General features: G+C 38.7%; 1 protein-coding gene across 1 annotated transcript in view; it reads left to right on the top strand.

Moving 5' to 3' along the window:
* The window catches only part of LOC115433895 (putative nuclease HARBI1), a 72,813-nt gene extending 68,144 nt beyond the window's left edge, over positions 1-4,669 (top strand). Inside the window, exon 5 of the mRNA XM_030155453.1 lies at positions 4,490-4,669. Within this exon, the coding sequence (XP_030011313.1) occupies positions 4,490-4,669 (180 nt within the window). The remainder of the gene's footprint in view (positions 1-4,489) is intronic.
* The last annotated feature ends 22,551 nt before the right edge of the window (positions 4,670-27,220 follow it).

The raw sequence follows: 27,220 nt of genomic DNA, 5'->3' as shown, positions 1-27,220 counted from the left end.
GTATCATATCTGATACATGAGTTTTGAAGCTCTCTACATGATCAGTGTGATATTTTCTTTCTCGAAAAACCTGATGTATACAATTAGATACATGCTATACACAAATAATCCACCGGGGGGAGGAATTTGTTCACCAGAGGCCTTTCCAGTGACACTACAAGATTGTCATTAATGAGAAAGGAGGCAGAACTTTGCCAATTTTGAAAAGGAATTACCAATTTGTTAGACATGTTTGTGTTATATTATGTTTTTGTTCAACAATAATATTATTTGAGCATTGAGACCCAATGTATCAAATATGATACAAAACTGAAACTCATGTATAGAAATTGATATTTGGAAAAAAAAAAAAAAAAAAAAAAAAAGTTTGGCTGTTCAGAAAAACCAATTAAGGCTCCAGTTTCAAAGAACTGGAATTTTCTGTCAATGATTTAATGGTTCAAGCTTTACAGGGTTAATGGAAATTAATCCACATCAATACTGTGATTAATTTGATAAAACATTTTTTATCGTTTAACAGCACTACTTTCAACTATTTCTATTATCATTTACTATCACTTGTATATTATTACTACAGTCTACTCTCGTTATACCGCCAACTTCCGTTCACGGCCAAATTGGCGGTATAGCGAAAATGGCGTTACAACGGGTTGCGTCCATAATGTGCATGTCTTTACTATATGATGTCTATGCTGCCTCCATTAACCCGTTCTAATTGCGTTTCTAAATAAATCTTGATTCTGTTATGTTGTAAGGCAGGGATCAGCAACCTTTAACACTCAAAGAGCCATTTCGACCCGGTTTCCACGCCGGTTTCCGCACCTCGGAGGTGCCGCGCCGCGGCACTGGTGGTATAACGGTCGGGAAATCAATGATATAAGTGTTGTTTGTGCATGGAACTGGGCTGGCGGATGGGGATAGGCGGAAATGGCGGTAGCTAATGGAATAATGCATTGGGGATTTTTGTGCAATGGTTTTGGTTGGCGGTGAGCGAAAATGGCGGTATAACGGCGGGCGGTTTAACGAGAGTAGACTGTATAATTATTTACAATTATGTTTTTATTATTTATTACTATTATTTACTATTGCTTTCTATTTCGATTAGATTCTCCAGTGCTTGCATAGTGGTAAAAGAAAGTGTGGAGGCAGATCTAGTTATGTGAGACTTTAACAAAAAAAAGTATTTCCAATAATATTTAAGCCACATATTTAAGTCAAGCGAAAAACCCATAGTCATAAAATTTAGACGACAGAGGGTGTTTAGCATTCAGCAGTCTGTGAACCGTTCACGTCTTTAATCAAAAATAGATGGGAAAACAAGGCATTGATGCTGAAGCAAGTATCATGGGAGCAGATCTCGATGCCTTTAGGTAGCTTCATGTATAGGTGTTCAACACGTGCAGCTTCTTGCGGTGGTAAATATGCAGCCTTTGCATACCATATATCTTATGCTGTAAGCCGACAATTCTAATTTTAATTCATTAGACTCAGCTCATTTGGCTCTCAGCAACAACACGCATTAGTCAGATAGCTCTGTGTTAGAGACAGTAACGTATACGAATGCTGCCTCAGCATCCACAGCATCATTGCTCTGCTTGTTAGGCTTCATGCAAAAAAAAAAAAAAAAAAAATGTGCAGCTGGTGGACGGCCTCAGGCTCTGTGTGGAGATCCGTGCAACATATGTGCATATGTACACGGATATATGAATCATATACACAGGTGGATTATTTTTTTAATTACGAGACCTATAAATAAACTGTTTATGGAAAAACTCTAATATAATATGTTTCCGTTCACTGGTCGGCCTTTAGTTTTGTTGTGTAGAAAGGAGATGATTTATTACTTAATCTCACATGTTCATTGCTATATTTCACCCTTTTTTTCCCCTGAACTCCATTGCTCTTGGATGTTTGCTGAGGTAAACACAATATAAAAAGAAAAGAACTCCAAGAGAATGAATGTTATCATCCTTAACCCACATTATTTACACCAAAATTTACCCTCAAGGTACATTGTCTCATACTGCACTGCAAAAATCTAAATCTTACCAAGTGTGTTTTTCTCATTTCTAGTCAAAATATCTCATCACACTTAAAATAAGACATAATCACCTAAAGAGGAACTTATAAATGAGATATAAGAATTTACTTTTAGACAATAAATTCTGAAAATGTTACTTCTAGAAATCTTACCAAGATAATTTTCAATTGCTCCATTGGCAGATTTTTTTTTTTTTTTTTTGCTTAATTCAAGATTTTTTGCTTAATTCAAGCAAAAAAAAAAAAAAAAAAAAAAAATCTGCCAATTGAACAAGTGAAAAGGATCTTGGTAAGATTTCTTGAAAAAGGATTTTCAAGATCATTTGTCTAAAAATAAGTTCTTATATCTCACTGACAAGTTACTCTTTAGGTGATTGTCTTATTTTAAGTGTGATGAGATATTTTGATTAGAAATGAGAAAAATACAGTTGGTAGCACTTTGATTTTTGCAGTGTGACGTGATCAGATCATTTTGATGCATAGAGCACCTCTCAATAACTATTTTTTGCATGTAATGTAGGTATAATTGTTAAACACATTAGACATACAGACAACAGCATTAGGGTTAGAAAAAAAAAAGAGTTGGGGGAACAGCTAAATTGGGAAAGACAGAAAGAACCCTGGTATCCTCTGTGACATTTTGATGTTCCACCATTACTGTCCCAACCACATCCTCCTAATGGTTTTGCTCCTTCACAATGTCAGCTGTACTTAACAAGTACTTAACATTGACTTCTATAAGGTAAATGGACAAATATAGGGGTATCCTGGGAGTTGCAATCAGACACCAGGAGCTAATGACCAAGCAGCAGAATGTGACGACTTTGGATTGGAAACGGGCACTCTGTCCTAATATTAAAATAATACCCTACATGCTGAATTTGGAGAGAATACTAAAGTTCAAGAAGAATACAGTCATGTTTCCATCCACATGCATTGCAAATTATTACCAAATTTGCAACACGTCAGTAGAAACCTAACTGTTTGCTCTTCTGTTTGTTTTTTTGGATCTGTTCAACCTATTAGGGGCACTTTCACACAACGTACCCGAGTCCGTTTGACTCCAAAGTCCGCTTAATTTTACAGTGTGAATGCAAACGTTCCATGCTCGAGTACTGTACCCAAGTCCAGCTGAGAAGGTAGGACTGTGTGGACTCCAGTACGGTACGTTGCCCTGTGAAATCCATCCATGCCCAATAGGGTGGTCCAACAATCATGGCAAAAAATAAAGTTTCAGATAACCTCAATTAGAACCCTGCATTAGGTTTGGCATTCAAAAGATGATTTAGGAAAAAATTTGGTAGAAAAAGGAGATGTTTTAGAGGTTGCACAAAGCCTCTACATCAGAGCATGGTTTGAAGCCCCATCACCAGCAAAAGCCCCTGCAAATGATTTGGCATTCCTTAAAAAGCTGTCACAGTATGAAAATTCAGTTGTCAAGAAAGCAGCCTTAACAGCTTTCGGCCGACATCTTTGTTACTTGAGTGAAGTACTGGTTGGCCTGGCATTCTTCGACTCCAGTGTGACACAAGAGCAGAAGCAGCTGATGGTTGACAACATGATGGAAAATGAAGGTTCAGAGGTTCCACTAAAGTGTTGTGATGCCCTTAATCAAGCAGATTATGAAGGGAAGAAGATCAGTGATTTTGTCACCACCAGCACACTTTGAAACTTTGGATCTGCCACAAACATTCTTAAGAATTCCTCCAGAAGACTGGGCTGATGATGAAGACTTTCAGAAGATTGCTAAAATTGTGCATTCCAGAAAAGTTGGCAATGATGCTGCTGAAAGAGGGGTGGAGCTTATTCAAGACTTCAACTGTAGCTGTACAAAACATGAAGATCAGAAACAGTACTTGCTCCAAGTTGTCAAAGAACACAGGAACATTTTTTGTAATTTCAATAAAGCAACAGTGGTTGCTGGACTTTCTAAGTAACATTTTTATGTGAGTTGCAGTTTGATTTTGAGAATAAAATTACAAATTATTCTAATATGCCTTATTCATTTGGCTAGTTATGTTATAGTATATAGCGCAATCTTCATGTGTTTTGTGCAACCTCTAAATATTTATTAATTTGCATAAATTTAGACCGAAGTAATTTGGACCAGATATGGAACCAAATACAGGGTTCTAATCCAGAGAATCTTAAAAAAATTTTTTTGGACCACCCTAGTGCCCAAGACCGAAAGTGACCTGATCACCACGAGACTATAGACGGCGCTCCTGTTGTCTCCTGAAAAAGCCTCAGATCGTGCGGCACGGGCCCGCCTTATCGACCGAACCACTCGGTGATATATCAGGGACAACGACAGTTGCTCTTCTTCACTTTGCCTCAAACATGCTAACAGATACAAGTAATGTCACGATTGTAGACAAATACACAGAACAGTCGCTCAGTTGATGACGTAGGGGTTTGTCGTCTTCTGACTTCCGTGTTTGTTGGACAGCGACAGAATTCCTTCCACATCACCACCTACTGTTTCGGCCCTGTCACACCCACCTGTGCTCGGGCACGGGCCATGGTACATGCCTTTGAACGAAACATCTCCAGGAAAGGTGTGAACGTACCCAAGTACGGTGCAGACACGGGTACACTGTGTGAAAATGCCCTTCGTTTAGTGAAGTAGAAGCTGTAGTAACTGGATTGGGTTTGGGCTCAGTGTGCTTTTGTTTTTGCACACATCCACACTAGGGATGGACAGATTCACTGACTTGAATCAGTGGTCCGAGACAGAGGTTTGTCAGTTTTCTCTGGTTCTGATATAATATTCCTCAAGTTTAATCAGAATTTTTATGAACATCTACATGATCAGAAAATTAAATACAGGAAAATATTAGATTTTTACTGGAAAAAATCTAAATACAGTGGAGAATATTGTAATAAATGACAAAAAAAAAATCAATTAAGAAAGGCCCCATCTTACCTCACTGAACTCTTCCCACCCAACACCACCTCCAGAACCCGGTCAGGCCAATCACACTGTCTGAGCCCCCCACCCCCCCCACCAAGGACAAAGCTCAAGACCATGGGGGACAGGGCTTTCGCGGCCGCTGCTCCCCGTCTGTGGAACGCCCTGCCTGACCACCTACGGGCCCCACAGACTGAGGAGATGTCTAAAAAAGGTCTGAAGACCTTTTTATTCAGGAAAGCAGATCCATAATCTGCCCACATCTGGGCATGCTTCACCTGTTTTAACTGTCTTTTGTAACTGTTTTTATCTGTCTTACTTGCTTTCTATTTTTATTGTCCAACTTCCCTTTTAATCGTATTGTACCCTGCCTGCAGCAATTCGAGGTTTTGAGATAAAAATGAAAGTGCATTACAAATAAAATGTGATATTATTATTATTATTATTATTAGTAGTAGTAGTAGTAGTAGTAGTAAAGGTTAAATAGAGAGAAAAATTCATTTGGGAAGTGACATGAAAGTAGCACGGGGTCTTTATGAGTTAAATCCATATTTTATATATCAAAGTAGACATATTACTGTAACCCTGAAATATTGCTTGTCTCACCGGGCTGCTTGCACACCATCACGGACATAACTCTTGTGTCACGCCAAAACAGGTCATACCACAAACAATAGGCAGGAACCAAAATATTAAGAAAGGCAAGAAGAAACATAATAAAAGAATATATAATAAAAATTGACTAAATAATTAATGAACTAATATGTAAATTACAACATAAACAAATGTCAAAATAATAAACAAAAATGAATTATTTGGAAATAAAATAACATTCAAATTAAATGATACATTTCATATAGCCCCTTTAAAATAAACAAAAACAAGAAAGTAAAAGTTGTGGCCTTTTTAAAAAAAAACCCAAAAAAACCCCAAAAAAACCCAACATTAAATAATGCATAGAAAAGGAGATTCACAGTAAATAATGTGAACATGCTTTGCAGTGGACTTTTTTTTTTTCTCCGTCCCCTACAGAGGACAAAAATACACTGCTGGGTCTCAGGAGGATATGACACAAAAGGTCGTGCCCCTTGCCCTGTCATGTCAGATATTCATATTTAAAGTAAGAGTCTATTACTCTCAATTGTTTTCCATACTGTCCTTCCTCCTATCCTTTAATGTGTTCTTTAGTGTATTCACAGATGTACAGCTTCAAAGTGAATTTATATACAGTCTTCCTCAGTAGGGTTTGCATTTGATGCCATGTACCTGTACATCACATTTTTACAAAGCACAGTATCTGGTCACTTCCAGCTGTTAAGGGGGATGGAACTTGTTTTTCCATTACTCTCTCTGCATCGTCCTCCTTTTTTCTCAACACAGCCATCCACTCACAGGTGAGGTCTCCGAGGAATAGTTTAACAGCGGGTGCAGGCGGTGTGGTCACGGTGATGCATGGGTACACAGTATAGCCACTCGCTGGGCGGCTGCACCGGTGGGGGGAGGAGAGGAAACAAGAGGAGAGGAGGAATGGAAAGGGAGGTGTGAGGAGGCAGTTTGAGAGGTGATAAGAGCAGAGGAGACGAAGAAAGGGAAGACGGGGAGGATGAGAGAAAATGGGGAGTGGAGGAAATAGGGTGGGGAGAAAAAGCAAAGAGGGGAACAGAGGAGAAAGTTGGGCTGACTTCAAAGAAAAGCAGAGGATTAAACATCGGACCACCCAGCATGTGGAGCATCCCGCAGGAGAGGGAGACAGTCACACAGACAGTAGAGGAAAAAAAAAGAAAGAATCCAAGACAGAAAGGAAAAGGTAGGGAGATTACACATGTATGCAACCGCAGACATGCTGATATTTCTGTTCTTATTCTAACACTGATAAACAACACAAACCTCCAGACTTATATAAGCGTGTCTTTACTCTTACTCTGAGCGATAACCTCTTCTATGTTCAGATCATGTCCATCAGTTCAGACCTACTTTTACACATCTGGTGGATGGACATGCAATACCGGTGCAATATGTGAATGTCTCACTAGGACATCTCTTGGATGTCTGTAGACGTGCAAAACAGGTTCATCGACTCATCGTGACCCATTTTAGAAAGTCTGTGGACAGGACCTGACCCGCAAACTCTGAAATATAGTGAAATAACTGGAAATAACTGGTTCTATATGATGTTCAGACAAGAATACAAGGAAACAATACTTTTTGCATCATAATTTGGGTTTTCTCGCAATATACGCTGCTTGGCCAAAACAACTCACACACATTATTTTGTTGGCCTGCCACTTTAATAATGAGACACATTTGGGCGTTTGGTTTTGTAATGTCACCATAAATGCTAGGGCTGTAATGGTACACGTACCGAATCGAACTGTTTTGGTACGCACCTGTTCGGTTAGGTACACAGCTGTACCGAAACAGCACAGTATGTTGAGAAAAAGAAAAAGGAACTAAAGATGTCGTTCGATGCGGAACTTTAAAGGTGCCATATTATGTTATTTTTCAGTCACGTCATATAGGTCTCAGAAGCCCAAAAACATAGTATTTAAGTTTGTTCGCCCCAAAATCATCCTTTGTTCGGAGTTTGAGCGGTCGAAAAAGTCACTCTCACCAGCCCTCCTCAGAACAGGCTGTTTCTGGGCCTGCTTCCGGGTGTGCAAATGAACGCATCTGTCCACGCCCACTCCCCCTCCCCTCTCTGGGAGAGGACGCGGCTTACGCTAGCGGTACTACGCGCTAATGTTGACTGTGAAGCCATGGCTCATCGAGACGCAGTAGATCAGCCAGCTTGATGTTAACTATACTAACTATACTGATGCCAACCACAAAAGGCCTGTGTTCAAAGTAGTTATGTTGAATGTCTGTTGATATTATCAGCTCTTGCATGTTAACGGGGATGCAAATGTTAGCAGCGGTAACCGAGCTATGTTAGCTGCCATGCTAACGTTAGACGTACACATCAACAACCACCAGCTTGTCCGTAATGTAGGGTTATGCAGTAAAGATCCAAAAAAATGATAAGAACTTACATCTCCCACACTTGTACTTGGGTCACGAAGCGTTGGTACTGCGTCCTTCTTGATTCGGAGTCTTTGTGCTAAGCCGGAGCTGTATGGGCCCATGTTCGAAAAACACTCGTCCATGAAATGCCGTGCACACACATACAAGCGTTTTGGAATGTTGTTTGGTACATGACCATCAAAGATATAATCCAGCCACTTTTTACGGAGAGGCTCGGAAGTGGGGAGCAAAAATAAACTTTCGTGTTGGTGTGTGCAGCCAACAACACCACAACTTGCGTGTCTCGCCTTCGCCATGTTTGTTGTCCAAGAGGTACTTTGCCAGGGTGGGGCTAACCTTTTCATGCAGGGTGGGGGCACACTCAGGGGGAGGAGTTAAATCCGCTTATGTCGTCATAAGCGGACCCAACTCAAACTCTGCCGTTTGAGCAGGTATTTTCACTAAATGTGGTGTAGCAAGGCAGGGAGGAAACAGACAGTTTTCAAATTCGAACCTCATAATGAGGCTACTGCAACACACACTACTATAAGAAAACTTTCACAAAGTGAAATTTGCATAATATGGGACCTTTAAATCCATGCAAGTTTCATACGGACATATTGAAGGAGCGTACATTGACCTGAAATATGAAATAGCAGCTGATATAAGGTAAAAAAAACCCACAACAAATATGATATGAACCTGGAAGGAAGAGACTGAAAACCGTCCACTATCAGTCCAGTCCTGTTTGGGATCATTACAGGTTCAAGTGAAAGACAACAATGGGGAAAGAGATGCTGATAAGACAAATGTTGTTTGCCGCCTATGTCCGGTAGTTCTCAAACACTGACACTAACTCTGTCTCTCTCTCTCTCTCTCACACACACACACACACACACACAAACACACAAAGTGGCCTAAACAGTTTGTTCACTGTCCTAAAATAAATTATTTGGTTAATTTTCTTGTTAATGTTGCTCCTCAGTTTGTTAAAACAGAATACTAGTTTGCCCTCTTGTTAATGTTGCACGTCATGTGGAGTTTTGCTGTTATTTTAATGCAGAATGTGAACTGACAGAACTGGGATTAGATTTTTGTTCTTTGTTTAAAATTACCTTCAGGGAAAAGTGCAGTACTAATGTTTAAAGTATTTTTAGTAATATTTGACTTATTTTATTTTCTATATGATTTATATCAACAGAATTGTATTACTCTTGGTTTTCTATACTCTGTTGTCTCCAAAAATTGAGGGAAAAATGTTTAATAATTCATAATAAATACTTTAAAGACATTTTGAGGGGTTTTCTTTCTTCCCGTACGGAACCGAAAAAAAAAAAAAAAAAACGAACCGTGGCTTTCAAAACCGAAAACGTACTGAACTGAAAATTTATGTACCGTTACAGGCCTAATAAATGCGCTATATGTCTGTTAATGTTTGGCCAAGATCTTATTTTAATTACGGTTGCACTAATCTGATATTAGGATCGAATATTGGCTCCGATATCAACATTGTAGCTAGACTGGGGATCTGTAAAAGCAACCGATTCATAAGACCGATCCTTCCCCTTTAAATTTTTGCGACACGGGCTATGTCATGCATGCCGAATGTAATAAAAAAAGTAACATGATGGACCTGTATGTGGAGGACGTGGTGGGTTATATACTGTAGTACTGTAGCTGTGTAGATAAAGGTGTGAGAAAGTGAAAATGAGCTCCCCTCACCTTATCAGTGAGTACTACTGAACAAATTTGCGATGTGGGGCGATGTGCCGAATGATATGCCCCCCCGGAGGACCTCAATCCATGAGCTGGGGGGGGGGGGGGTAATATATGCTGCGTGACATATACTGGTATGAAGTACAACAGTACTTGCTAACCCAACCGCACGCATGCACAACGATGTCACTCATGCCCCCCCCCCCCCCCCCCCCCCCCGCCCATTTGAGAACCTCTGCTCTAAATCAACAATGATATTGAATCGGTATCGGGTAGCAACCGATACGCAAGGCCCCAGCTTCAGTATCAGCATCAAAACTGAAAAAGTCAGATTGGTGCATCCCTAATATTGATCCTCGTCACATCCACCATGTCTCAAAGACATTCAATGGGGTTCAGGTCTGGACTCTGTGGAGGCCAGTCCATGTGTGAAAATGATGTCTCATGCTCCTGAACCACTCTTTCACAATGTGATCCTGATGAATCCTGATATTATCATCTTAGAACATGTTTGTGTTTTCAGAGAAGAAAAAAATCCACTGATGTTCAGACCTGGTCATTTAGTTTATTCAAGTTCATCTGACCTCATTTTATGGACATAATGTTACTGAACCTAGACCTGACCAACTGAACCAACCCCAGATCATAACACTGACCCCACAGGCTTGTACTGTAGGCACTAGGCATGATGGGTAATCACTTCATCCACCTCTCTTCTCATCTTGATGCATCCGTCAGTCTGGAACAGGATCGGTCTGGACTCATCAGACCACATGACCTTTTACTGTTGAAACAGTCCAACCTCTATGCTCTCTATCAAACTGATGTTTAGGGACTACATCAGTAGGGATGGGAATCGATAAGAATTTAACGATTCTGATTCCATTATCGATTTTGCTTATCAATCTGATTCCTTATCGATTCTATTATTGATTCTCATTGGGTGAGGGAATAAAAGAGTACAAACGGGTGTGTTTGCATTAACTGTCTTTTATATTTCCATCTCTGCACAGAAACCAGTTCGACTTGACTCGGCCCATTTCCTGTTGTTGTGCACCTCATTTCCTTTCCCCTTCCTTTGGAAACTTGTATTTGAGGGGGTACGATGTTTGTTGCCCACACTGGAACCAGAAGTGGGCCTGGATGACAGGTAGGTGTTCACTCTGCCGCTAGATTAACAAGTGCTGTTAAGTAGTGTATCAAATATGTGACATTCCTGTAAATGAATCACATGCTATGTGGACAAATGTTTGAGCTTAGTGGAGGGATTCCACCCTTTTGAAGAAATGGAAGCTTTGACAGTGTTACAAATGGACCTGGTGTCGTCTTTTTTACACCATTTCTTCCTCAACACCATGTTGGCAACGTTTTGACCAAAACAATGCAGCATACGCGTGACGTCATCATGCATGCGCAACGAAGGCGGAATTGATAAGCAGAATCGTTAAGTAGGCAGGCAAACAATTCCAAGGAATTGAGCTACTGGGATCCAGTTCTCTAAAAGAACCGGTTCTTGATTCCCATCCCCATACATCAGTTTGATTTCCAGCTGAAATATAGTCATTAATTACATTAATAGAACATTTCACTGATTTTGTACAATAACTTACTCTTTTAGCATTAATATGTTGGAGTCTTTTCCCCTTTAATTTCGTCATTGTTTTTCTTTTCCATCAGAACAGACTTTTTATATCCTCGATTTTTATTCAGTCCATTTCATATTCCTATTGTAAATTATTCTTGCAAATGTGTCTTAGCTGGAAATAAACCTGATGATAATTTCTTCAAGGTATTTTTTATCACTACTTTACAGGCAGTGAATAAACCCTGCATGATGTCTGACCTCTTCTAGGATTAAAATAAAATAAATAAATAAATAAACATGGCCTGTGGTTCTTCAACAAATGGATGGTCTTGGTCATATAACAATAGAAAATCTGTTTTGCCCATTAAACATGTACATTGATTCATACATGCACGATGTTAGTGTCTGGGCAGGACAGATGAGGGAGTTTAGAGTCACACACAAAGTCCTGCATGCATACCACATGCAAAACCACACACACACACACACGCACACACACACCGTACGGATCTTAACCTCATTACTGTCATACACCCACTCACTCAGGACCATAATCATGTTTCGGTTTGCGTCTCACGGCTGGTGACATCCATCACGGCAGCCACTTTGAGCAAGTGTGTGATGAAGAAGCACAAATCTGATAGCTGCATTGATTCATGCCATTATAAGATTACTGGCAGGCTTCAGTCCAGTAATGTAGCGTTCATATGCTGTCAGCGGTGACTGGTGTTATAGAATCCGGCTGTTCGCCCTCGTATAGGCCTTTATTAAATCAATAGCTGGAAACATAGTCTGAATTTTTATTGAGCCTCAGTTCTCTTCGATAATTGCTAAGAAGAATGTAAACTCAGGGACAATCAATACAGAGTTGTTTAATGGGATAAATAAGTACTGTATAGTAGGCTTGTGTTTAATTAAAATTTTATATATACAGGAAACTTCGTCAATAAAGTCAACTGAAAGGTTCTTTGGGAATTTAAGGACTTTGTATTCTTGGTTTTAGACTGTAGATCAGTGATTAGTATGAAAATACTTTCCTTAGAAACACAAACCTGACATCTTATGATTTTTTCTCATTTATTAATGCAACAGTGTACATGACACAACTAGTTAAAGGGGTCATATTTTGCCAAACCCACTTTTATTAGTCTTTGGTACATTTATTTGTGTATTTAGACCCTAATAGTTCAAAAAGTTTGCATTTGAACCCTCCAGGTGCTGCAAAGCTATCCTTATATTTATTCTTGAAAAAATCGAGTGGATTTCCACAACCTGTTTCAATTCCTTTTTAATTTATTATGTTTTCTAACTAGTTACATCATGACATTTGCACATATAAGCATATAAGGTCAAGAGTTCTGATGAACATTTCTCCCAGTACGCCATAATCGTTTGTCATCAGCAGCGGTTCTAGTCCATACTGAAAATATGTCCGATCTTCGAGCCGATTACCTAAAATGTTCAGCTGTTGGTTGTATTATTGAACACAAGTGGCTGAACAGGACAGAAAGCAGTCAACGACCTGGAGGGGGTGGGGTCATTTGCATTTAAAGTGCCAGTGCTCAAAATGACCTTTCTGGTGACATTACTCAAAAATAGGGTTGAAGATGGACCTGTGGAGTTGAATTAATGAAGAATTTAGACCCAAGCATAGCATTTACAGTTTATGTAGACCACAGGGAAATGTTTTAAAATGCATAATTCCATTTAAAAAAGCTAAATATCACTCCTTTAAAGATTCCGTATGAATGATTTGCAAATGCTCACTTGCCTACATCCATGACAGTAGTCATGATACACTGGTTTCTTTGTAGAAGACGGTGCTTATTGCATCACTTCTACTCTTTTGCAGTTATAACATCATGCATCACTAGCTACCAGAGAAATAGAGTTGGTCAATGTTAAACGACAACCAGTTCGTAGAGCTACAACGCAAGATAGACACACAGGTCTGTATGACCATATATAGACGTGTGTGACTGTAGTTCAAGAGTGTCTTGTGATTCTATGAAGCTAACGCTATGCAGTCTCTGAAAGTTACCCCCCAGCCCCACCCCGCCCCCAAAGGAGAAAAACTATTGGTTGAATTCATACCAAATTGGGTTTATAGCTTGCCAGTGACCCAGAATAGATCTTATTACATTTTGGGAACAGTAGGTTAAAATTCTAATTTTTTAAGAATTAAAAAAAAAAAAATTTTTCCCCCATTGACGTATAATGGGTGATATTTCACATGTCTGTAGCAGTAAAACTACTGGTTGAATTTATACCAAATTGGGTTTATAGATTGCCAGTAACTCAGAATAGATGTGGTTACATTTTGGGAAAAGTAGGTCAAACTTCCATTTATTTGTTATGAATCTTTAAAATCTTTTTTCTTCTCCCATTTTCTATTAATGGGTGAAATTTCAAGCGTCTAATAAAAACATAAGTTTTGTTTCAGTTTACTTCAAACTTGGCACATATGAGATGGTTGATATGCTGATATCAGCACATGCATACACATGACCTCAGCTGGATTGATGCAAAAATGAGCTACAATACGTGCAAGGAGCGGGGTTTGTTGTGCCTGGCACCACTTGTTGAATTTACATAGTTTCATCACCTATGAAAAAGACCCACCTACAAACTGATCACTTAAATTATACATTATATTCAGAATATTTGTGCCCCTTCCTTGCAATCATACTGTCCTTCCCCCTATGGAAATGAACTTTTCTTCAAGCTAAACTCACCTGACAATAATGAAAATTCTTTGACTGCTTCAATCATCCAAACCTGCATGTGTTACTTTGTGATTTTACACTTTTGATACCCGCTTTCAATCCCAGATTTACTATAAAGCAGTCAATTGAAGTAGCATTAAAAGATTATCGAGTATTTTCAAACTAATCCAGTGATAATATGATGAAAGGAGTCAAATTGTACTTGAACAACGTTTGACAGACTCCACTGAAGGTCACACATACTGGATTAAAGGACTTAAAGATTGATTTTTATTCAAATCACATGATGTAGAGTAGTACAAAATGTAGGACTCCTCATCAGCTTGATCATCAACTTGGGAAGGCTCAAAATGATTTTAAAACAGGTATCACAGTAACAGGTAAAGTGCTAATAGCAGGTTTTACCAATAAAATTACTATCTGTATATGCTGCTGACTTTCATGTGTATTATTGATCACGGTTAAATCATATAACTCAGCTCAAAAACATGATTTAGCATTCACTTTCACTGTAATTTTCCCACAGCCAGACCTATCTCCACACTCCATTAGTGCTGTGCTTTTTCCCACTGCTGTAGATTGATCTGGTACCATCAAATATCATTCTGGAATTGCAGTAACATTTCTAAAGGTTGATCAGCTGATTATTTAAACAAATCACACTCATCTTGGACGGCACTGAGCACAGGATGCAACAACAGCGGCTTTGCAAAACAGTGTCAGGAGAGAAGTTGTTTTGTTGGAACGTGCACATGAGTAAATGTGTAATGCTATTAAAGGTAGGGTGGGAGATTCCTTAAAAAATGGTTCGAGCAAGCTACATTTTGAAAATACACAATTCAAAAGTTCAAACCCCTTTCCTCAGATTTCCCCCTGAAGCCACGTCTCCAGAGTGCCGGAATGCGCAATGCTTGTTCCCAAGGGTTCACGAGTGCTGCACAGCATCAAATGCCCTGGTGAAATTTCCATCCTAACATAGCTAATACAGCTAGCCAAGCTCTGGCTTTGTTTCCTGTACAAGTGCTCCAAGCCTGTGAGAGTGCACAAAGAGGGGTTCATGCAGGGGGGGGGGGGACAAATGACAGTTGAGTTTGATAGACATATCACCATCCAATCATTTCAATGGGCCGGTTAAAATAATTGGATGGTGTTTTTTCAGTCCTGTCAGTTCCACGGGTGACTAAGTTTTTTTTATTTTGTGTTAGAGCATTAAATTAATTGGTTGTAATCGGGGTGCAAAGGGGATTTTTTGCAATACAGTAAAAAATGCTCCAGGAAAACATCTCCTACCCCACCTCTAATAATGAATCCTTACAAAAGAAAGAACATAAAAAGGTGTGTCTTTGATGGTTGTAGCTATAGCTCGGAGGTTGTTGTTCTGTCACGCAGAAGTGTCCACTCATAGTCTTGCAGAATGTACCCAGTGAGCCATTCTGGTCCAAAACCACAAGGTGTTCATTTTTCAATTCCAACACCTACATTTCAAAATGCAAAACAAAAATTCTCTACCTAGTCTAACAAAACACAGCAAACCGGACTCAATATCCAGTCATTATTTCATAAGTCTACACATGCTGTCTATCCAAGAAGAGCGTAAGATGGATGGAGTGACAGCTCCTCAGAGTGAAGCCAAAACATCTCAGTCTCTTCCTGGTGGCTGGCAGCAGTAGAAGTCATAAATCTCACCACTTCAATGTTAGGCAGTAGGACTTTCAAAACACATGTCTATTTTTTTACCTCAGGATTTCTGTTCTTTCATGGAGAAAGAATCACAGCTCATGAGGCTGACTGTTCCAGTCATCTTTTGTTTGTTTTTTTTTAAACTTTTTCAATAGTACAAAAGTAGGTGATTGACAGCTGTAATGGCCAATCATTGTCTAGGATTCATCAGATGATGGGGAAGAAACAAATCTGGAAGCCAGACACTGGGTAGACGCCATATCCCAACATCTCTGCTGCTCAGATTGTGGCTCCAGATTACAACACAGATGCAACATGGCATATCCTTTACTTGTGGATTTTGGCGTCACAGCAAGAGGAAACAGCATTACATGATCCATCTTTGTAAATGGACTGTGAGTGTCTTGGACTGTCTTTGTTACGAGTCTCATAAGAAAATAAAGATTGAGTCAATATACTGTGATTCATTGTAGCAATGTAAAAAAGGTGACGTGAATATTTGACAGTTTAGGAAACTTTGAAATCAGTTGTCACAGTATAAAGAAAATAGCAATTATTTAATTTTATTATTTTAATTAATTTTATATGCACTAAAGGCTACCTAAATTTCCTTTTAGAGAATGAATAGTGGGGTGACATGGTGGAGCAGTGGCTAGCACAGTTACCTCACAGCAAGAAGGTCCTGGGTTCGATTCCGACTAGAGAATGTTCTCCCTGTGTTTACATCGGTTCCCTCCGGGTACTCCAGCTTCCCCCCCTCATCCAAAGACATACGCCGAGAAGAAGATATGCATGCAGTGGTTCGGCTAGGGCATGGGTTGGCAACCTTTACAAACTAAAGAGCCATTTTGTCTTGGAAAAAAAAAAGAAAGAAATCTGACAAGAGCCATGAAAAAAATATTTAAATCCATCTACATTTTACCATAAGGTGGCTGCTCTGCTGTAGCCTATTTGTGATTAGTTTGCTATTTAACTTTGTATTTACATTATAATAATGCAATGTCTGGTGCATGTATGAAATTATACAACTACAAGAAAGAAAACATTCAAGATTTGTACAATTATTTTAATGATGGACACTATATCCAAAACATATTTTTGTTGTGTAATGGAAAAAAAGCGCAACTTTCATGTATAGTAGCTTACTTACGAACTACGAACAAAAGCAAATTGAGCATCTTGTATTGAATTTGCCAAGAAAATAATCCATTTTGGTTTTTATGCTGTCAAAAAATTATTTTATTCCATGTAAAGCCTGCGCATTTTTGCAGACGGACAAAATAAGAATAGATTTGAGCCTATAACAATGTTCAGTTCATTTCAAAATGTTCCTTATATTTTTTGACCAGAGGAGCCATAGAGAGATGCTAAAGAGCCACATTTGGCCCTGGAGCCACAGGTTGCCTAACCCCTGGGCTAGGGTTAAAGTTACGGTTAGGGGTTAATTGGTCAACCTATAATAGTCCATAGGTGTGAATCAGTGGCGACTGCTCGTCTTTCAGAGAGAGGAAGCTCATTGTCAGCTTACATTAAAAAAAAAAAAAAGTCAAGTTATTTAAACATAAATTTGGCCCTCCGTTCCTTTTGAAGGAAATGGTCAGTGACCTTATCGTACCAACTAAACAAGAAAACGTTGAAATTATGAGTGTTTTTTATTTACAGTGCAAGAAATGAACAAGTAATTTCGTAGTGGTTTCTCTCTCGATTTCATAGCAGAATGTGCAACAGTATTAAACTGAATTCTGTCAAGTGAAGGAGTAGATCTCAAAATAGTTGTCAATCAAACAGGATTCAGCCTTTCAACTGATCCTCCAATCAGCATGTGGAAGCCCAGCGTCCAGCCCAGCCGAGGTCCACCCACAGCTCCATTCACCCCCAGAGACGCCGAGCATCCGGGGGTGGGACAACATCATGGCATTTATCCAATTACCGTCCAGTATTGAGGCAATGAAAAAAACTGTTCTATGAAGTCCCATTGAAGTGCATGGACGCCGGGCGCCTACAGGCAAATGCACTGAGCATAGATCATGTGAGAAAACAGCGCAACGGGAATGTATGAGAAGTGAACAACATCGTTGATTTGTGATAAAGCTGATTCTGAACGAACTTGTCTTTGAGATGAACGTGTTCTAACACATTTGTAGTCAATGAAATGTCAACACAACCGTACATATTTGACCATTTAATTTTCATAATTTTAGGGTAAGTGGAGCTTCCCTTGCAGTCTATGAGAAATCGCCTCAGGTGTGAATGTGGGGGTGACTGGTTTTTCATCTCTATATGTCGGCCCAGTGAACTGTTAACATGTCCAGGGTGTACTCCGCCTTCACCCATAGGTAGCTGGGATAGGCTCCAGCACTCCCCGTGACCCTAGTGAGGATAAAGCAGGTTCAGAAAATGAATGAATGAATGAATGACTGAATGAATGAACAAATTTCCTTTCAATTAGAAGAAAGGGATCTGCATTTGCACTAGTAATGCCAAACCATCCAACGTCTTATCAATAGCACAAATTCTGAACATTTTCAAGAATTGGGCCATTGTCACAAAGCATAAAATTATCATACTAAACAGTCGCAGCACAGTTACTTATAAAAAAACAAAACATAAATACATAAAATAATAAAATAAAAATACAGTAAATTAATACTAAAGGGTTTTAGGTTCCAAATAAGTATAAATAAAATACACATAAAGTAAAGCTCATACAGGGGAAAAACTGGTCATCTTCAACATGACATCTCAACACTAACATAGAGTCATCCAGCTCCTCTTTTCTTGGCTTTAGACATGTTTCTGTCTCTTTTTTCCTCTATGTTGTTGTGTATCGACACTGAACAAAATCAATACAAAACAGCCTGTGTAATTGAAAGAACAACACCTGGCTCTATGTGTGATTATGACTGGATTCAGCTGTGATTGAACTTAAATTGCCTATTGTGCAGCATTTCTGTGATCTGTTGATCCAAGCCCTACTGCAACTGCTTCATGATCATGTCAAATATGCAGGTTTTTGAACGTGTAGTTTTACCTCTATTTCTTTTTGCAAATATAATCGACACTTTTGGTCATTTGGGTAAGCATAATGAATGTTAATTAACTGCGTATCTGGTGAAAATATCAACAATGTGGTCCACAACAGACGGTTAATTACCCTCACAGTTGTGTGAAATGTAACTGCAGACTGGACAAAAGGCTGTTAGCTATAAGTCAACTCTAATTTGCCTTTGTTATGATTGTCTTGCTTAAGGGCCAGTGCCTGCGCTCTTGGAAGACACTGCACAATCACTGCAAGTCATTTCTAGGAAAATACTGCTGATGTCCTGCTACAACTCCACCTATTATTCCATAATGTGTGTGTGAAAACAGCCTATTAGAAGGTGATGTGGTACTCTGTAAGGCTGATGTGCTCCTAATGGTCCCCCTGGGTGCACTGGAGAGTCCCAATACATCAGTCTGCCTCCTTCCCCACCCGTCTGTCTCGTTTTCAGACTTTTTTTTTTTTCCCTTTTCTGCAGCAAGGACAGTGGAATGACACAGTCCCAGCTGTAAAGATCACCAGGTTAGAGAAAAGGTGCCCTCAATTTACTAGGATATTGCTGAATGTCAGAGTGTGTGGAGTATTTGAAAACTTTTCCTCCCCAACTAATAATTTCTGATGTTATATTGCAGCCATATTATATTATAGCCATAGAGCCAGTGCAGGTGACACGAAGCCAAAAACATGTTTGGATGGCAAACAATGTTAAACTTATGTGACTTTTAGACTGGTGAGTCACATTTTAGGACAGATAGCAAGTGCTGCAACCATGTGTAAACCAATCAATTTTTTTTCTGTTTATTATAGCACATCTCTTAGGCACATGTTTTATTGTTTAAAGTGGTTATATGTACAGCAGGCACACTAGAATGCACCCATAGCTACCAAAACTACCAATGAATTAAAGGGGTCATATTTTGCTAAACCCATTTTTATTAGTCTTTGGTGCATTTATTTGTGTATTTGGACCATAACAGTTCTCATAGTTTGAATTTGTACCATCCAGGTGCTGCAAAGCTGTCTTTATATTCATTCCAGCAAAAAAATCAAGTGGATTTCTACAATGTGTTTTAATTCCTTCTTAATTTGTTACGTCTTTTAACTAGTTACATCACAACATTTGCACATATAAGGTCAAGACTTCCGACAAACGTTTCTCTGAATACGCTATAAACTGTTTGTCAGCAGCAGCAGTTGTAGTCCATACTGAAAATAGAAAAGCACTCGGAGAACGCAGACCTCCTCCAAGGCAGATCAGTGCCCCCCCACCCCACCCCACCCCCGATCACCACCAAAATTTAATCATTTGTTCCTTGTGCCAGTATCAACATTTCCTGAAATATTCATCCAAATCCATCCATAAATTTTTGAGTTATCTTGCACACAGACAGACAGACAAACAGACCAATGCCGGGAAAAACATAACCTCCTTGGCAGAGGTAAATATGTCCAACCTTTGAGCAGATTACTGAAAATGTTCAGTTGTTGGTTGTATTCACAAACACAAATGGCTGAATGGGACAGAGCACACAGTCAACAAACTGGAGGGGGTGGGGCATGAAGTGGCTCATTTGCATTTAAAGTGCCAATGCTCAAAATGACCTTTCTTGTGTCATTACTCAGAAATAGGGTTGAAGATGGACCTGTGGAGTTGAATTAATGAAGAATTCAGACCCAAGCATAGCATTTACAGTTTATGTAGACCACAGGGAAATGTTTTAAAATGCATAATTCAATTTTAAAAAGCAAAATATCACTCTTTTAATACTATACCTCTGTAGATTGCATCATTCACTAAATAAAGTAAAAAGCTCATTGTTTACACCAGGGGTCTCAAACTCATTTTCTTTCAGGGGCCACATTCAGCCTGATTTGCTCTAAAGTGGGCCAGACCAGTAAAATAATAGCATCATAACCTATGAATAATGACAACTCCAAATTTTTGTCTTTGTTTTAGTGCAAAAAAAAAAAAAAAACAATTAAATTATGAAAATACTTACTTTTATAAACTTATCAAACAAAAAGATGTGAGTAACCTGAAATAACTGAAATTTCTTAAGAAAAATAAGTGCAGTTTTAACAATATTATGCCTCAACTTATCATTTCTGCATGTGCATTACGGATTGGATCTACAAAGACACTAAACACATAGTAACAGGCAGGAAATTGTTAAAATTGTGCCTAATTTTCTTTAGACATTTCAGGTTGTTCATATTTGTTCAGGTTATTCACATTTTATTGTTACAGTTTGTAAATATAAATATTTTCAGAATTTAATGTTATTTTTTGCTCTAAAACAAAGACAAAAATTTGAAGTTGTCATTGTTTATAGACATAATGTAATGTTTTTTTTTTTACATCAAACCGAGAAGAAAATATGGAGTCACTATTTTTGTAGGTTATTATGCAGTTATTTGACTGTAGATCATATTAGTCTGTATGTGGAACCTGAAATAAAATGAATTTGACAGCCTTGACCGTTGAATTTTTACACTTTGCAAATTCATCTCAGGGGCCGGATTGGAACCTTTGGTGGGCCACATTTGGCCCCCGGGCCGCATGTTTGAGACCCCTGGTTTACACCCATCTGTATGGTATCTTTGAGTTTGTGCCTCCAAACTGTCAATCAAAAGAACACTATGTCTTCTAATATTCATACACTACCAGTCAAAAGTTTGGACTCACCTTTTAATTTAAATGGTATGAGATGGACCAAAGACGTCCAACAAGTCCTCAGCATCACTGGGAAGTCCTTCAAAACTTTTGGAAAACATGTCAGGTGACTACCTCATGAAGCTCATCAAGAAAATGCCAAGAATGTACAAAAGCAGTAATAAAAGCAAAATGTGGCTATTTTGAAGAATCTAAAATATGAAACATGCTTTGAGTTATGTCACACTTTTTTTAACTACATAATTCCATATGTGTTCATTCATAGTTCTGATGCCTTCAGTGAGATTCTACAATGTAAATAGACATGAAAATAAAGAAAAATAAAGTGAGTCCAAACTTTTGACTGGTAGTGTATGTTCAGCTGATAGTTTACATTATAGCTCTGTTAGCTTAGCTGTGATTTTAGATGGAAAACAGCCACAGTAAAACCGCAAATCACCTTCATTACATTTTGTGTTGTCAATTGTTGTCAGTTGTTTGTTAAAGATCTGTTTGGAATCATCTAAACAAGGTCTGAAATGTGAATCAATAAACTGCCAACCTAAAAATGTACTATATTCATAATGTCGTAAGTTTTATAATCAAACACACAAGTGTCGCTGAAATTTCAGCATCAAAATGATTTCTTTTACTTTGGTGTCCAATGGTGAAAACAGTAGCGATACTTCGACTGTGACTCTAAAAGTTGTTTCATCAGTTCAATTCAATTTTATTTGGAGAGCCCAATATCACAACAAGGTCACCTCACACGGCTTTACAGAATTCATTGAATATAAAAATAAATAACAGTCAAATAAACAGTCGATGAAAGAAATGGATTAATGCCCCGGGTATCCCCTGTCCTTAGACCTCCTTCTCAGCAAGGAAAAACTCCAGAAACCCAGTAGGAAAACAGAAAGCTTGGGGAGAACCACAGTGAAGGAGAGATCCACTCCCATGGACGGACAGGCTGTAGATGTAACCAGGACTGATGGACGTCCATTTGTGGATGGAGTTCCAGTCTGTAAGGATGCAGGAGGGTGGGGGCACATGAGGGGGTCCATCTAATCGGATGAGGGTGAGGAGGTCCAACCAGACGGGTGAGGGAGGAGGTCCGGGGTCACAGGTCAGGACAAGGTACAGATGAGTCACCTCAGGTCCTGTCATCATTGGGCCCCAGGTGGCTACATCTGAAACACTTTTTCCCACTCCCCCAGAGGGGAGTGGGGAATAGGGATGAAATTTCTTATTTTATCTTCGTTCTCATCCACAACTCACCATAGTGTTGGTATTCAACTCCATAGAAGACCTGCAGAGTGACTCACTACCCCTTTATGTCTGTGGCATTTACATATTATCTTACATTTATTTATAAGTATTTTAAGTGTTTTCCAAGAACAAAGTCAGGTGGTCTACAGTGCAGTGTAGTCAAGGTAACTGGTCCATGTGAGTGGTGCTTAACCTGAGCTGAGTTTACCTTGGTTACGTACTTTCACAAGACAGTCAGTCAGATATTCATAAAGAAGTACATAGAAACACAAGGCAGTTTGGTTCATGTATAGACGTGTACAGCTATGTATGAAAAGGACATATGCATTCACATAGTCTGGTATGATCATTCTTAGAAGAAATATATTGCTTTTTAAATTTGGAAAAAAAGAAAATTAGAATTCCATGTGTGAGCGTATGTGTTTTCAGCCGCCTTTCCAAACTACTTATGCATCTAAAAAGGCAAACAAGCACTTTCTAAACATACAGGTTTATTGATTGGGCCTTTCAAGAGATTCTCCAAAGAAACAAGTCCAAAAGTAAACAACTCAGACCTGAAGCTTCAGTCGTGTCTGAGAATCTCAATTCCATAGCATTTGGAGATTTAACGTTCTTAATCAACAAGTCATTCACTTTTTATGCCCTTTAAGCTTAAAGCCTTTAGAAAACTTTCATAATGACCTTCTTAAAGCTTAATTCAGTTCAATTCAATTCACAAAATAACATATTCTGGTGGGTGTTGTACCAGATCTGAATACAAACAGAATGAAAATAAAGAAAAACACTTGACTGAATGGGTCCTGTTGAGTTGAACCTTTCAGAGTATTTTGATCAAAAAATAAATTGTTTTGTAACCCAGAAAGTTGGTTCCCAGCTGTAACCGAAAAAAATAGTAGCTTTTTCTTGACCTGAAGTGTGAGTACTGACACCATCAGTTGGGATGTCATATCCTACAGTTTGGAATGAAAGGATGGAGAAAAACAAGATAAAATGTGCAGCAGTATGAAAAAAAAAAAAAAAAAAAAAAAACAGTGTTTGAGAGCAATTTAGTCATCTCCTGAGCTTTGAGGAGCACGACAAAATATAGTTCCACAATGTGCAAATATATAAGCTGAGACTGTAGGAGTTGTAAAACCCACACCAGTGTTGAAATCACATTGCATCACACACATAAGGACATTCTTTACAGATGTTCTTCTCACTAATCTCAAAGCTACATACACAAGACTTGAAAATAATCACACATTAGAGCAGGGGTGTCAAACTCATTTTCATTCAGGGGCCACATTAAGCTAAATTTGATCTGCAGTGGGCTGGACCAGTGAAATAATAACATAATATATAAATAATGTCAACTCCAAACTTTCTTCTATGTTTTAGAGCAAAAAAAGTAAAATTATGTGATGAAAATGTTTACATCTACAAACTATCCTTTAAAACACTGTGAATAACATGAACAAATTTAAATTTATTAAGAAAAATAGTGCAATTTTAACAATATTATGTCTCAGTTTATTATTTAAACATGTAAATTACAATTTACAGATCACAGCAGATCAACAAATACACAAAACATTTAATAACAGGCAGAATATTGGTAAAATTACACTTCAGACATTTCAAAATGTTTTTATTTGTTGAGGTTATTCCTGTTGTTGTGAAATGTTTTAGTGTAAATCCAGTAAAATGACATGAAAATTTTTACATTTACAAAGAGAAAAAATTGGAGTTGTGACTATTTATGGGTTATTATGATCGAATTTTACTGATCTGACCCACTTGAGATTAAATTGGTCTGTATGTGGAACCTGAACTAAAATGATTAATATCTTCAGTGTAATTTTTGCATTTCACAAATTCATCCCAGGGGCCAGACTGGACCCTTTAGCAGGCTGGATTTGGCCCCCGAGCCACATGTTTGACACCTGTGCATTAGAGGATATTCTAAAGATTATCAGGGAAGACCTTTGCAACATAATCTTGTGGGAAAGCAGTGACGCTTTGCAGTAAAACAACAAAAGAAAACTTGATGAAGAAATGGTTGACGAGACTTGGTTAAAGGTTCAATTTGTGATATTTAATGGGACTTAAATGCAGCAATACAATATATTATTCATAGTTTTTATATTCATAGTTATTGTCATTAGTGTATGATCACCTCAAGTGACCTCATTGTGTTCTTATTATCTTAGAATAAACCAATGGAGGGAGTGGGTCACCTTCAGTCTGCCATGTTACGTCACCAAGTTTCCACAGTAGTTCAGAACAGGTTTCTTTTGTATTGTTTTGTAGTGAGTGGCATCCATTAACCCTTTGCAGGGTGTGACGGACTGAGTACAAAGCCTGAACCCAAAGAAAGACCAGCAAAAAGATGAAAAGTTGAGTGTTTATTAAACACAATCACAGGGGAAAAACAAAAACAAAAAAAAAACAAACAAACAAACAAAAAAAAAACACAATAGTTAACACGTCTGAAGGCGTGGGTATCTGGACTCGACGTCCGGGCTGTGAGCGGGGTCAGTGGGCGGTCAGCATGGCCGAGCCAGAGTAATCCCGACAGCAACCCGACTAGGGCAAAACAGAGAGATGTCAAAAAACAGGCCAGGTCACACACGGGAGAGCAAAACAGAGGGCAACGGGACATGAGGGACAGGCTTACTCACAGTCAAAATCCAGGCGAGGGTAAAAACACACAGGTAATCGTTGGAGGCTGAGGTAACCAGGGGAAAAGGCAGAATCGGAAGTCGGATGAACAAACCTGATCACAAACAGACGAGCAGGCAGAATCGGTGGTCGGTAGATAAAACGGGTCACAACGGACTGACAGGATCCAAGAAACGCTGATGAGTAAGCACAACAAGTGTAGCAAAGAAACAGGGGAAGACACAGGGTTTAAATACACAAGAGGGTGGGAAGACAATTAGACACAGGTGGAACACATCAGGGTGGAGTCAGGTAATCAGGAGCAGGTGAAACAATCAAAGAGGGGAAGTAAAGACACTAGACAAGACACATGAGGGAAACTTAACAAAATAAAACAGGAAATGACAGACAACATCAAAGACAGACAAAAATCCAGACACTGTCTGGGAGCCGACATGACACAGGGCAGTCATAGAAATACTCTGAAATTCAAAATTTAAATGTTAGCATGTTATTGGAGGACGACACTATTACTTCAGTGAATTTTTTCAAAATGTTCTTATTGTCATGTAGAAAATCAAGGTCAATGAAGTTACCATATTTGGTTACTTGCCTAGGGAAAAAAAATAAATAAATAAATAAATAAATATATATATATATATATATATATATATATATATATATATATATATATATGAGAAGTATATGTTAAAAAAAAAATAGTGCATGTAAGATGAAAGGAACATGTATGTTACAGCATTACAACACATCCTGAGTGCTGATCCAGACCCCTGTCAACATCCACATGATCCCTTTGAACATCATTCCTTACATTAGCATCATTACGTCATGGGCTTTAACAAAGCAGGTACACTCACTGTTCATGCAGAGGTGGACCTTACAGACCCTGTAGACCACATTGGAACTGAGATTGTTGACTCACTGTCCTCACTCCAACTGTTGCCGGCACTGTCTTGTGATGTGTGCGGAAATTACCAGGACAAGACTTTATTACTTTTGTGAATTTTTTCAAAAATTTATTAATGTCATGTAGAAAATCAAAGTCAATGAAATTACCATGTTTGGTTCCTTGCCTGGGAGAAAAAAAAAATATATATCTGAGAAGTTTATATAAAAATACAAGAAAAGCGCATGTAAGATGAAAGGAACATGTATTTTAGAGCATTAGAACACATCCTGAGTGCTGATCCAGACACCTGTCAACAGCCACATTATCCCTTTGAACATCATTCCTTACATTAGTACCATTACTTCATGGTCCTTAACAAAGCAGGTGCACTCACTGTTCATGCAGAGGTGGACCTTATAGACCCTGTAGACCACATTGGACCTGAGATTGTTGACTCACTGTCCTCACTCCAACTGTTGTTGTCACTGTCTTGTAATGAGTGCGGTAATTACCAAAAACAGTCACTTGACCAATAAAGGGTTAATACACATTACTGGAACCCATTATAGCTCACTGTAGTCCAGAGTTAATATTCCCTTAACAAAAAAGGAGAATTGACAAACCAGTGACTTGTAATGGTCAGAATTAAACACAAAGACAAGGCACAAAACTAGCTTATCCCAGGCCACTGTAACTTGTCCATCCATCTCCCTCTCCCCCAGTCTCTCTCTCTCTCTCTCTTTTTCTCTTCCTTTACCCTCTTTCTTTAACCCCAACTGGTCATGGCAGATGACATCCTCTAGGAGTCAGGGTCTGCTCCAGGTTTCTGCTGTTAAAGGGGAGTTTTCCCTCACCACTGTCACCAGTCACAAGTGTTTGCTCCTGGAGGATTCTGTCGGGTTTCTGTAAATTGGCTTAGAGTCTTGTTTCAAATGGCTCTATATGTAAAGTGTCATGAGATAACTTTTGTTATGATTTGGTGCTATATAAATAAAATATGATTGACTGATTGACCAACATATTCAGTCTGTTATTTATTAGCATTCA

This window comes from Sphaeramia orbicularis, chromosome 15 (genome assembly GCF_902148855.1).
Source record: "Sphaeramia orbicularis chromosome 15, fSphaOr1.1, whole genome shotgun sequence".
In the NCBI taxonomy this organism is placed as follows: domain Eukaryota; kingdom Metazoa; phylum Chordata; class Actinopteri; order Kurtiformes; family Apogonidae; genus Sphaeramia; species Sphaeramia orbicularis.
This window is presented reverse-complemented; position numbering and strand designations above follow the sequence as displayed.